This window comes from Bufo bufo, chromosome 4, assembly GCF_905171765.1.
Source record: "Bufo bufo chromosome 4, aBufBuf1.1, whole genome shotgun sequence".
Taxonomy (NCBI): Eukaryota; Metazoa; Chordata; class Amphibia; order Anura; family Bufonidae; genus Bufo; species Bufo bufo.
In genome coordinates this window covers 219105970-219118857 of record NC_053392.1, presented here as the reverse complement: position 1 = coordinate 219118857, position 12888 = coordinate 219105970, and the positions used below count along the sequence as shown (strand labels likewise).

The 12888-nt window shown below is 44.3% G+C and overlaps 1 protein-coding gene and 5 non-coding genes across 8 annotated transcripts; all 6 read left to right on the top strand.

Annotated features, from left to right (window-relative positions):
• The first annotated feature begins 953 nt into the window (after nucleotides 1-953).
• On the top strand, nucleotides 954-12368 carry EIF4A2 (eukaryotic translation initiation factor 4A2). 3 transcript variants are annotated; one of them, XR_005778260.1, is made up of 12 exons: nucleotides 954-1064; nucleotides 3058-3103; nucleotides 3176-3308; nucleotides 3523-3662; nucleotides 6446-6614; nucleotides 6702-6811; nucleotides 7676-7819; nucleotides 7897-8034; nucleotides 8233-8322; nucleotides 8557-8636; nucleotides 9007-9144; nucleotides 11653-11792. XR_005778260.1 is itself a non-coding variant. In XM_040428298.1 (11 exons), the coding sequence occupies exons 1-11, from the start codon at nucleotides 1036-1038 to the stop codon at nucleotides 11795-11797; spliced, it is 1224 nt and encodes a 407-aa protein (XP_040284232.1). In that variant the 5' UTR covers nucleotides 954-1035; the 3' UTR covers nucleotides 11798-12368. The 3 variants fall into 3 exon arrangements, 2 of the variants coding, with proteins under 2 accessions (XP_040284232.1, XP_040284233.1); XM_040428298.1 differs by lacking the exon at nucleotides 9007-9144 and having other exon boundaries at nucleotides 11653-12368; XM_040428299.1 differs by lacking the exons at nucleotides 7676-7819; nucleotides 9007-9144 and having other exon boundaries at nucleotides 11653-12368.
• On the top strand, nucleotides 1476-1545 carry LOC121000222. The gene has a single exon (XR_005778846.1). It is a non-coding gene; the product is annotated as a small nucleolar RNA SNORD2 (small nucleolar RNA).
• LOC121000224 lies at nucleotides 3385-3452 on the top strand. The gene has a single exon (XR_005778848.1). It is a non-coding gene; the product is annotated as a small nucleolar RNA SNORD2 (small nucleolar RNA).
• LOC121000189 lies at nucleotides 7259-7387 on the top strand. Its single transcript, XR_005778815.1, has one exon. It is a non-coding gene; the product is annotated as a small nucleolar RNA SNORA63 (small nucleolar RNA).
• LOC121000187 lies at nucleotides 8058-8181 on the top strand. The gene has a single exon (XR_005778813.1). It is a non-coding gene; the product is annotated as a small nucleolar RNA SNORA63 (small nucleolar RNA).
• Nucleotides 8808-8936, top strand: LOC121000190. The gene has a single exon (XR_005778816.1). It is a non-coding gene; the product is annotated as a small nucleolar RNA SNORA63 (small nucleolar RNA).
• Nucleotides 12369-12888: the final 520 nt, after the last annotated feature.

The following is a 12888-nucleotide window of genomic DNA, read 5'->3' as shown; positions in this document are numbered from 1 at the left end:
CACACAGATCAGGAGAAAGAAAAATAAAGTTACAGGTCTTGGGATGCAGCGATACAAAAAAAATAAAAAAAATGTATTGTGTGCAAAAGTAGGTTTTTATTGTGCAAAAGTAGTAAAATGTAAAAAAAAAATGTATAACATATGTATTTGACATTGCTGTAATTGTACTGACCCTGATAATAAAGTTATTGTGTTATGTATGCCAAAGAAACGCCACAAAATTTACAATAAAAAAAACTCAATGACAGTATTGCTGCCCCCTTCCCAGAAAGAGTTAATAAAAGTTAATGAGTAAGTTATATGTACCCCAAATTGGGACCATTAAAACTACAACTTGTCCTGTAAAAAACAAGCCCTCCTACAGCTACATAGATGAAAAAATAAAAAAGTTACAGGTCTTGGAAGGTGCTGATGTAAAACAGGCTGGGCACAAAGGGGTTAAAATGGTGCAATGAGAAAAAATAATAAATACATACTTCTCACGCAAAAAAAGCCCTCATATGGCGATGTGAATAGACAATATAAAGTTATGGCTCTTGCAATGTGGAAAAAACTAAAATGGGCCTGGTCTTTGAGGGGTTAAGAAGGACAGTCATTTCCGAGGGTCACATTCTCCCACTAGAATTCTCCTGACCAGCCCTGTGAGTGACGTCACCGGCCGGCCGCAAGGAAGGCGGAGCTTCTGCAGGAGCCGGGGAGAGAAACCCTGTGCGTCTCACCGATCTATAACCTACTCACCATTTGCTGCAATATCTTTCCGCGGTACGGAAAAAGGTGTAGGGAGAAAAAAAAAAGTTCAATTTTCCCTTAAGGAATACGTTCTTTAGCAAGAAACACACGGGAAAATAGTTTTTCGGTCAAGCTATTCGGTATACAATAGCAACAAGCAAGGATATTCAGTTAAAACGCGCTATAGACTTTCAATCACAGTCGCGGTATTCCTGCGCCGTTCAGAAATGTAGTCCCGGATATATAAATGGCGGGCGCCCCCTCAGCAAGTCCTTTTCAGTTGAGCTCTGCAACGTGGTGCGGATCATGTCTGGTGGCTCTGCGGATTATTCAAGGTAATTTACACCCCTGCTGCTTATACGTAGTCCGTTTAGTTACTGGGGCTACGTGCCTGCTGCTTTTGGCTGGCCCTTTGCCCGGTCACCTAGGCTTGTGTAGGCCCCGCGCTCTCCCCTGTGCACACTAGAGGGCTTATGTAGCTGCTCTTAGTTCTGCCTCGGGTTTTGTGTAGGAATCCGGTACTCGGGGCAGACCCTGCGCTTGGGGCACGTCAGTAGAGATTGTGGCCTTGGTTGCCGCCCGAACTGAAACCAGGGAGTTCTGGAGGCCGGGGGAGGGGTCGAGACTGAGCGGGACATTGAGGGAAAGGGGGCGCCCGTGCTGTGCTTACAGGGGGGCTGGGGAGTAAAACGCAGGCCCCTCGTAAACAGCTGGCGTTAGCTGGGCCTGTCACTAGGCGGCATGACAAGTGAAATGATGGTAACCATCTTTCGGGACTGACCTGAAATGCTGAGAATATAAACTTACTGATCACTTGTGCCATTCCTCTAGGTACAGGGTTGGGCTGTGCCATGTGCCACACAGATGCCCTGCCAGGCAGTCTGGTTCCATGCAGACACTGAACTAGCATGCTGCAGTATTATCTCTGAACTGTTACTGAAGACATCCTGAATGGATTGCTCTCCATTCAGAATGCATTAGGATAAAACTTTTTTTATTTTTTACTGGTATTGAGCCCCTGTGACGGAACTCGATGCCGGAAAAGAATAACACTAGTGTGAAAGTACCCTAATTGTACATAAAGTGGACAGGGAACAGGGCGTTCTGCAGTTTCAGTAGATCCCATTGCAGTGCATGAGCTGTAGTATACTGGGCTCTGCTATACCTTGCTGGACTGCTTTTTGCATCGCATGATCCCATCTCTCATTGGTAATGGGTGTGATGAGATTTCCCCTCCCCAGTGGATAATGAACTCAATTATCAGGTGAGGATCTTTCAGCTGCCATGCAAAATCCTGACCCACAGGCCATCCAGAGTAACCCTGGATCTGCTGGCCAGAAATAAGCCTTATGAGATGGCTGCTGTAAGTAAATGCCGTTCACACAGCCTCTTAGTTATGAAATGTCTGGTCCAGTCCCAATAATTGCCTGGTAAACAGCCCTATGTGAAGTTAACATATGGCTGTTTGCATCTAATATTTCTATTATGGCCAGCCATATGGTTCCATGGTGGCCACGTTTGCCAGGCGGTAGCCACTGTATCATGGACTCCAGTCCTTTATTTATTTTATTCATCTCCCCGCCCCCCTTATTGAGATGGGCAGGGCCAGGTGTCAGTGAAGATTTGAGTGGGGAGGTGTACTCTGAAACTTTCACGGTGAAGACTTATGGGCCAGGCATTAGAGCAGTGAAATGTCTGGCGCTCAGTCTCACAGGGAGGGAGCAGTGTAGCAGTGCTCTGAGAGGATAGGCCAGCCCCTCAGTGCTCAGAGCACATCTGTGTATAACCAGTAAGCATTGGTGATAGACTGCAGAGAGAAATGACTCATTTTAGTGACGATGTCATAAAGGTCTCTATTTTCATGGTCTGAGTCTGTGCCCATGTGATCTGTGGGTGCCTGGCAGTGATTGGTAGCTGACTTCCTGCTGTAACAGGCCAGATTAGCAACCCCCCCCCCCCCTGCCCTGATCTAGTCTGCCATGGCCACAACAAACACTCCCTCCCCCTGAAACCAGATGTGTTTATCTGCGTGCAGATAAGCCCTTTAGTGTGAAAAAGGTAAACTGCATAATGTGAACACCACCCCATACAGACCTAACAGTTTTTAACATTGATGCATTTTTGGTCGTCTTGAAAGCTGAAACTTCCAAAAAAAGTCCAAACTTTTTTTTACTTAAACTTCATGGACATTTGTCAGTCTCCTGGCACTCTAGTGCTGGGCATCTGGTGGCACATGGTTGTGTAGTACCAGCCTTTCATCAGTTGATGGTAGGGGATGGCGGTCAATATTGAGGTCTTATTCACTTCATGTAACGTCTTTTCCCTTAGAGACCATGGCGGCCCTGAAGGAATGGACCCCGATGGTGTCATTGAGGTTGGTAAAATACATATTTCTCATCCTAAGATGGGTGATGACTGAAGGATAAATGAGTCTCTCTTCCTACAGAGCAACTGGAATGAAATTGTTGACAATTTTGATGATATGAACCTAAAAGAATCTCTCCTGAGAGGAATCTATGCTTATGGCTTTGAGAAACCTTCTGCTATTCAGCAAAGGGCAATCATTCCCTGCATTAAAGGTTTGTATGGTTCTGTCTGTAGAGCTTGTAGACATGGGAAATGAGTCATTCCCAGATTGCCTGTATGATCCTAGACAAGTGAAATGATGGTAACCATCTTTCGGGACTGACCTGAAATGGAGAGAACTTTCTTTCTGATCGCTTGTTAAAATTGTCTTGGGTAACACAAGCAGGTAATATTTGGGAACATTAAATGTCTCCCTACTCTTTTTAGGGTATGATGTGATTGCCCAAGCTCAGTCAGGTACTGGCAAGACAGCCACATTTGCCATTTCCATCCTGCAGCAACTGGAGATTGAGCTCAAGGAGACCCAAGCTCTAGTATTGGCTCCCACAAGAGAACTGGCTCAACAGGTATTGACAGGGTAGCTTGCAATTGTTCTGCACGCCTTTCAGATTCCACAACTGTGTGCAGATGGCTTCACTAGCCGCACGGTCATAAATACCTCACCACTTAATCCAACGGCTTGAGTTTGATTAGACTAGTATACTTCTAATATGGCTTAACATTGCTGTAGTGTGCTCCAAGACTTGCTATGCAGTTGTGTAATATGGAAACTGCAGTGTTCAAAATGTGAAGATGGTCTTAGTCTTCTGGTGCTTTGCATGTCACTTGTGAAATGCTTGTTCTAGTGTCAGACGTGATTAGGGGCTTGGATCTTCAGCTCTCCTGGGTTAGGGTTATGGATGTACAGTTGGAGAACCTGCCACCATGAAATGCACTGGAAGCTGCAGGCAGCATTCTGTAGAGCAGGAGAAGCTGAGCAGGTAAGTAGTTCTGTATGGGGAAAATGAGCAAAATTCCAAACTTATTTAGTACACTTGCCTGTTTTTTCAGTTGTCCACAGGACCATCTTATTGGTAGCATTGTGTAAACAAAATCGCTGTTAAGATAGCCACGTGGACAACTAAAGTCAGAGCAGACGTATAAACTGGGTTTTGCTGACACTTTCCCTATAACTGTATATACTGCTCTGCTCCTCCTGCTCTATAACCTGCTGCCTGCAGATTGTACTGCATTCCATGGTGGCAGGTTCTCCTTAGTGAGAGTTACATGTATGTTGGCAGGTGAAGAATAGCTGTACTGAGTCTCTAGCGTTTCCCCTAGTATGGTTACATGCAGTGTAAAGTAATGACCATATGTACTGATTACACAAATGAAAGGGTTCCTTTGATGGTGCTCATTCATCCTCTGGCACTGTCCTGTTTGTGTAGCCTCACATTAGGGTATGCTACATACAGTAGTGGTCTTCCTACAGCTAGTGTACACCAGCCGTTTGGGATGGGGGTGTTTGAGGGTTGCAGTCCCTATAAGGCAGGTGTAGTTTTTGCAGCTGCAGAGACTTTATGAATGTGCTGTGAGCAGGGGATGGTTAGTGAAGTGCTTAAAGGGGTTATCCAATATTTCAGGTCTCCTTCCTTGATTACAGTAAACATATTTCCATTGGTACATATTAAATGTTGCTTAGTGGGCCAGCACTCTCCTGGTCCTTATATGCATGTTACACGTCCAGGAGTGCAACATTTAATGAGTACTAATAAGTTGTATTTTTGGTTTTATTTCAACCCCCCCCTTTCAATGGGTTGTTTGAGATGAGGGTTTCTGTCACCAGAATAAAACCCTATTGAACTGGCTGACATTAGCAATGTGCTAATGTCGGCTGAACCTAACTAGTCTATTCCTACTTTTATCTATGCCCCGGTTAATCCAGAAATATAGCTTTTATAATATGCTAATTAGCCTCTAGGTGCAGGTGGGCGTTGCCCCTGCTCCTAGAGGCTTTGTTCTCCCACCTCTGGCCACGCCCTGCTACACTAGATTGACAGGGCCAGGCAGCCTTCACCTCCAACTGCTGGCCCTGTGCGCTGGGGGAATCTCGTGCCGTTCAGTATTCGGCACAGTGAGTAAGCCAGCGAGCTCGCTGCGCTGAATACTGAACTGGGCGGCGCAGGCGTGAGATTTACATGGCAGACAGGGCCGGAGGTAGGAGACCAACGCTGCCGGGCCATGTCAATCTAGTGTAGCAGAGTGTGGCCAGAGGTGAGAGAACGGAGCCTCTAGGAGCAGGCGCAAGTTATATTTTTGGAGTAACAGCGGCATAGATAAAAGTAGGTTTAGCTGACACTAGCTCATCGCTAATGTCAGTTTAAAGTGTTTCAGTCACCAGATTTAACCCTATTAAAGTATTGGACAAGCCCTGACGTACTTGCCCCTAATCAGCACTGGTCCAGTCTTCCTGCCACTGTCTACAAACTGCCTGGATATGGCATGTGACTGCTGCAGCCAGTCACCTCTATCACTTACAGCAATGAATCCTAAACTTGCATGTCCTGTTCAAGGGTATGGAACCAAATTATAAACAGTTCCATAGGTATGTGACCAGGGAAGCCAGGAGAGAACTGTTCCAGTGGCTCCACATAGCACTAGCTGTGGTCTTCAGCCCAGCAGGCTTTTATACTAGGGTAACTTGCTGTGATTGATAAAGGCCACTGAAGCTGCAAATACTCGAGGACCTTCAAGTGTCAGTTCTGGGTAGGATATGGTGCTTTGCCAGTGGCTGTGTAAACTGGGGTGAAGTTAAGCCTAACGTCTTTAAAGGCTGGGGAAACCTTTGTGCATTCTACTCACTGTGGGTTACAATTTCTTACATTGCTAATTAAAAATGTTCAGCCCTTTCTCTGTACAGATGTCGTCTGTATTTGCATGGTGCCCTGACTGCTCATATGTAGCCCTAATCTCTGAACTCCTGACTGCTAATGAAAGCAACATGGCAACCTGGCATGCATCTAGCTTTTGTGTTTGAGCTGTCAGGAGTTCAGTCATTACAGCTACACATGAGTGGTCAGGGCTTCTATTTGACAGAACGCCAATAGACTATCTGTACAGAGAAGAACTGAACGATTACCCCCAAAGGCATCCATAGCCTTTCATCTTGACTAGGCTGTTCTGGGTATCTGCATGAGGATGGTAGTCTTTGCTGCCCTGTGGTGACATGTGCCGGCTGGAAGCTTCATCCATTATACTGTTACCTGGAAATATACAATGATCTATTTAGAGAGCAAATGCATGTAATTTATCTGCCTGTAAACTTATGGTTTTTGTCTTTCATACACTTACTAGTTTTATTCATTCTTAGATTCAAAAGGTAATTTTGGCCCTGGGTGACTACATGGGTGCAACATGTCACGCTTGCATTGGAGGCACAAATGTTCGCAATGAAATGCAGAAACTGCAGGCAGAAGCGCCTCACATTGTTGTGGGGACTCCTGGCCGTGTATTTGACATGTTGAATAGACGCTATCTGTGTAAGTAGCCTTTACAATGTTTGTCACTTAAACCGGCAGACTGTTGCAATTCAGAGGATCGCTAACTAGACTACTGCTTCCTTCCAGCCCCCAAATGGATAAAAATGTTTGTGTTGGATGAAGCTGATGAGATGTTGAGCCGTGGTTTTAAGGATCAAATATATGAGATCTTTCAAAAGCTGAGCACAAACATTCAGGTAATGGTGGCACAATGCAGAGATTTGTGGGGAATGGAGAATTTTCTTGTATATCGGTGTATGCAGCTCTTCACTTTTTGAGGGGAGCACAATGCTTATTTGAACAGCTATGGTAGCACTTGAAGAGGGGTCTTGTTATACAGGTAGATGTCTGAACAAAGTGCATTAAAGGGGTTGTCCACAACTGAAAATATGGACCAAGTTCTTCCAAAAATAGCACCACCCGTGCATGGCTTATCTGGTATTGCAGTATCAGGCAATAGTCTGTGTCTGGAAGAAAGCCGCTGCTAAAACTGCTAACTTCTATTTGCGTGGCATGCAGCTGTATAGCTGGTTGCTTATTGCGTTAATGCAGTTCCTGTAGCTGGGAAACAAATGCAGCAAGGTCTGTGCCAAAGCATTAAATGCCATCTGTGGGGAGGACTACGGCTCGGGGAAGCACTTGCTCTGCAGGATAAGTTACAGTACAGCTGTTAAGTGCTGTTCTGTCGTTCCCCCTGCAAACAATAAATTGCTTCATACTATCCCTGTTTGTCTTGACCCTCACAGCAGATGGGGACGCTTGGTCTCAAACAATTTTAGTTTAAAAATGAGATTTCACTAACTCCTCAGGCAAAATTCTTATGACCCTTTTATGTTCCACTCCCTTTATGGGCAGTTTCTCAGATGAGTTAATTGGGAAAAACCATAATGGGACCCAGTCTGGAAAAGTGGTAATCTGACTATTCAAAAATAGTTCAAATCTTGTAAAAATACCAGTTACAAATCTGCAGCCAAGTCCTGTCCAGCTACTGATCAGTCAGTGATGTTCTGCTTTGCACCATGTGTACCTACCTCTTACCCTGACATGTTCTCACATTTTAGGTTGTCCTGCTTTCTGCCACCATGCCAACTGATGTGTTGGAAGTGACAAAGAAGTTTATGAGGGATCCAATTCGTATCCTTGTTAAAAAGGAGGAATTGACTTTGGAGGGTATTAAGCAGTTCTACATTAATGTTGAACGAGAGGTAGGCTCACGCAGCAGCATGCTCATCAGTGTTCAGACATCTTAAGTTAGGTCTAAACTAACTTTTTTTTTTTTTAGGAGTGGAAGTTGGATACCCTATGTGATCTGTATGAGACTTTGACCATTACTCAAGCTGTTATTTTTCTGAATACCAGGAGAAAGGTTGACTGGCTTACTGAGAAAATGCACGCAAGAGACTTTACCGTATCTGCTCTGGTAAGTGGTAGAATAAATCACACTAGCAGGATAAGTTACAATATAGCAGTTTGGTGCTGTGTTGTCGTTCCCCCTGCTGATAGTAACATGTTTCCTACTATCCCTGACTGTTCTCTGTGGCTGGCAGGGACGCTTGGTCTCATACAGTTGTAGTGTAATAATGGCTTTTCACTTGTAACTAATTCCTCATCTTGACAGCATGGTGATATGGACCAGAAGGAACGAGACGTCATTATGAGGGAGTTCAGATCTGGATCTAGTCGTGTGTTGATAACCACAGACTTGCTGGTAAGTGGTGACCACCCACCCCTCCCCTCCAACCAAAGACTTCTTACTTCTGCAAAGGTGACTTGTACCTAGCAGTAATGCTCTTTGGAAGAGCAAGAGCCATATTCCACAGTGGACTACACAGTTGTAGTTCACCACTATTATATGGCTGACAACTACATTCAGTATTTATTTTTATATTGGATATATTTGGCTATGCCCCTGAACTTCCTAACATTTATCCTTGTTTTATAGGCACGTGGGATAGATGTTCAGCAGGTTTCCCTAGTAATCAATTATGACCTACCAACCAACCGGGAGAACTACATCCACAGGTCTGTTAAAGATAAAACTGCTAACTTCTATTTGCGTGGCATGCAGCTGTATAGCTGGTTGCTTATTGCGTTAATGCAGTTCCTGTAGCTGGGAAACAAATGCAGCAAGGTCTGTGCCAAAGCATTAAATGCCATCTGTGGGGAGGACTACGGCTCGGGGAAGCACTTGCTCTGCAGGATAAGTTACAGTACAGCTGTTAAGTGCTGTTCTGTCGTTCCCCCTGCAAACAATAAATTGCTTCCTACTATCCCTGTTTGTCTTGACCCTCACAGCAGATGGGGACGCTTGGTCTCAAACAATTTTAGTTTAAAAATGAGATTTCACTAACTCCTCAGGCAAAATTCTTATGAACCTTTTATGTTCAAATAGTTGAGGAGCAGACTACAGTTGCTCCAGGACACTGCCGAGAATGGCCTGTGGAAGTGGTGTGCGTTCTCAAACAGAGAAACTGCACATCTGGTCGTGATGTGAGGACGGCCAGTGGAGCATGGACTAATGCTTGTAAAGGTAATGCTTTTTAATATCTGTATTCTGTTGTGTAATAGCAACAGTTGGAAATGAGAGTTCTTGGTATTAATGCCTTGGCCTTTGCTGTTATGTCTGCTCTAGATGAAACAGATTTAGCTTGCAATGAATATCAAGTGGCTATATTAGCTGCTGGGTTCTTTAAATATCTGGTGCTGTAATATGCAGTGGTAGCTGTGACACGTTGTCCTGCTGCTACAGGCTAAGAGATGGCTGCACCTTAACTCGTGACCTGCTGCAGTATGGTCACTGGCACCCTCTGGTTCTCAGAATGGGGTTTTTATTTTTCTTAACCCCTTAGTGACCACTTTTTAAAAAAATGGCATTCCAAGAGCTAAACTTTGCAGGACAAGTTCTAATTTTTAATGCACCATTTTGGGTCAATTTGATTAAAGCCCGCTGTTTAGCTAAAACCCTCTCAGTAAAAAGGAGTATTGGTCACTAGGGGGTTAATAGCTTTTGTTTCACTGCGTTAAAGGGATGGTTATGAATAACTGCTGGTTGTCCTCTTGGTAAAGCAGCATATAGCGTACATTCCTGACAACTATTTTATTGACTTGCTGGAGAGCAGCTGATGCATGTAGACAGTGGCCATCAGGAATCATCACCTTTGAACTTTACAGCGTGCACTTGGGACCTGACCCTGTGACGTACAAAAGGCTGATAACCAAGGATGCTGCGCCTGATTTGTGTACGCCAAGTCATAAATTGGGTGCAGCATCAGGCAGTCTGCACCAGTATTCTATAAAATTCCCTATCCTCGTCACTTCCGGCTATGATGTTACCAGCTTTGGAAGGAGGTGTGCCGCTTGTTATAAAAGAGTAGCTGGGTGTAAGACTTTCTGCAAAGGTGGTCATGCACTTATAAACCTATACTTGTTGGACGTGACAACTTGTAGTGTCAACCACAGAGCAGTCCCTTAGACTACCAGAGCACTGCCAGTTCTTGTCTGGTTCCACATATGGAATCTTGCAGTCTGGCTTCAGAAATTCCCAGCAAAGTCTTCAAGTACATGGACACTTGTCCAAGGGAATGTTTCATGTGCTGGTTTTGCCAGGGCAAGGGATTTTGCAATGTGGAGAACGCCTCAAACATCTGTATGCATATTAGTGTATGGAAAGGGTTTGAAGCATGAGCACCATTGACTAAGGTTCCAGCTGCCATATCATGGCAGGGGTGTTTTGGAGTAAGTTGCCAACCCAAATCAAGATGTGTACAGAGAACTCCACCCTATGCTGGTTGCACTCACATGGGGACTACAGTTAGGCCAGAGTTCTGTGTACACATAATATACCTACAGTTACTTGGTACTGATTGGTGTGTACAGACAAGACTAAGAGGGGGCTACAGTTCTAAGATGCTCCAGAACTTGTGGGGAACACTGACATATTGACGGGTCAGTATTTCATACTGCCCCAAATAAGGTCATAAGCTGTTAGTTTCTGGCAATAGCTGTATATTCAAAGCTGTGTAAGTGTACTTTCACACTAGTGGTGTTTTCTGGTATGGAGTTCCGTCACAGGGGCTCAATACCGGAAACAGCTTCAGTTTTATCCTAATGCATTCTGAATGGAAAGCATTCCGTTGAGGATGCATCAGTTCAGTCCCTTTACGGTATTTGGCCGGAGAAAATACAGCTGAACACTTGCCGGAATGCCAGATCCGGCATTAATTCCCATTGAAATGTATTAATGCTGGATCTGGTTTCCCAGTCTGCGCATGCACAGACCTTTAAAAATGCAAAAAATAAATACTGGATTCATTTGTCTGGAGACTGATCTAGAATTTCAATGCATTAGTCAGCTGGATCCTCGCAACACAAGTCTGATTTAAGGGTACTTTCAGAAGTGCTGTGTACATGAAGGGGAAATGGTAACATCTGAACTTCCTGAGCATGCCACTGGCTGGAAGTGGCTCATGACTGCCTTGCAGATGCCTCCATATTGTGTAGGGTATATGAACTAGTCTCCAATGAACCTGGGGTTCATAGAAGCAAAATTCTCTATTGGGTATAAAGTAATTCCAGTGCCTGCTTATTGTATAAAACATTTAGTTTTCCAATCGCTGCTCAAATGAAAATGGTCTTTCAGGGGACAAGATCGTCCCATCATGCACATGCTTTAAAAGGCCTTTTATGCTCATTGGTGGTCTGCCTGTGAAGGTGCTGATGGGATTGCTCGAGTTGACACGTTAACCATTTGCCAGCAGCGGATTATGGGGTCTAAACGGCACTCTGCTGCTGGCAAACTACTTTGTATGGGATAAATAATGGTTGTACCCATTGTTTGCCATGCTGTGGAGGGGGATCACCACATGTAAATGACAGCTCTCGTCATGGACGACTAGGTCAGTCAAAGGAATGCTATCGGGCCATGTAAAGGGGGACTCTACCACTAATGAGCCATGCACATGCATGGAGAGATCAAATGGACACTGAACGTTCATTAAATGTTTGCACACATCTAAACTTTCTTTGTTTTCCTTCATAGGATTGGTCGTGGAGGTCGGTTCGGTAGAAAAGGTGTGGCCATAAACTTTGTTACAGAGGAGGATAAGCGAATTCTTCGTGATATTGAGACTTTCTACAATACTACAGTGGAGGAGATGCCGATGAATGTGGCTGATCTTATTTGATCCCTGGGATGAGATCTTTTGAATGCTGTACTCGCTGTTGCTGAATTGGCGAATCACAGCGCTCTGTGCTTTTCTTTGGAAAAATATATTGAATCTTGTCTCAATGCTCACAACTGATCAGAAATACAGATTTTTTTGATAAGCAAAGCGACATTAGTCGCCTTCTCTGGAAAGAAAGCTGTGGGCTTTTTCCTCCTTCCAGAGTTTAGACTGTTGGGGTGGGTTGTAAAGCAATGGGGTCTTTACATTTTTGTGTTCGACATTTATTTAGCAGTTCTAGAGAAGTGGTGGTGTTTGATGTTCTTTATCATTTAATAACTTACTTATGGACTAAAAAATATAAGTGCTGTATAAAATCAGCCAATTATGTTAAATTAGCATATGCACCTTTATTGTACATTACAGATGTAGAGTTTACTAAATGAAAGCCTATATGTTTTTGTTTTAAATATATTTATTGAATAAAGTGCACTTGTGCTAGACCCTGAACCCCCAACAATCTATATTGTGTTTGGCTTAATTGTAAAGTTGCCACATTGCACATGGATATAGATGTTTAATAAATAGTATATTTACTGTGTACCTGGTTTGTGCTATATTAATGGTGTGTAAGTGATGCTGGCCACATGTGGGGTTGTGCAGACAGACATGTTCTCTCTGCCATTCTAACTGCTGGCACCCATGTAGAGGAAGAGCGCTGCTCTATTATAAGGGAGACATGACTGCCACGTGATTGGCTGCAGTCTCTGGTCTCCACCTGTCAGGCCTTTATGATCACTGCATACAGGCAAAGATAAAAGCTCTGCAGTACCCCTTCAATATTTTTCAAAAATGTTATGACATGTAAGTGTCAATGCATTGTGCAAGATGTGGTGCCCTACAGGAAGGTCACCCCTGCTCATACTTCAAGTGAACATGGGTAATACCATGTTTTGTGGTTTGCTGGGCTTCCCCTGGAATAGTGGTTTCATGTTGGAGTAGCCCAGTGCTTCTCAAATAGTGGGGCACCCGGCTCCATTAAAGGGGGGCTTGTTCAGGGCCAGCCTTTGGGGTGTGCGGGCTGTGCAGCCGCACAGGGCACCATAGCAACA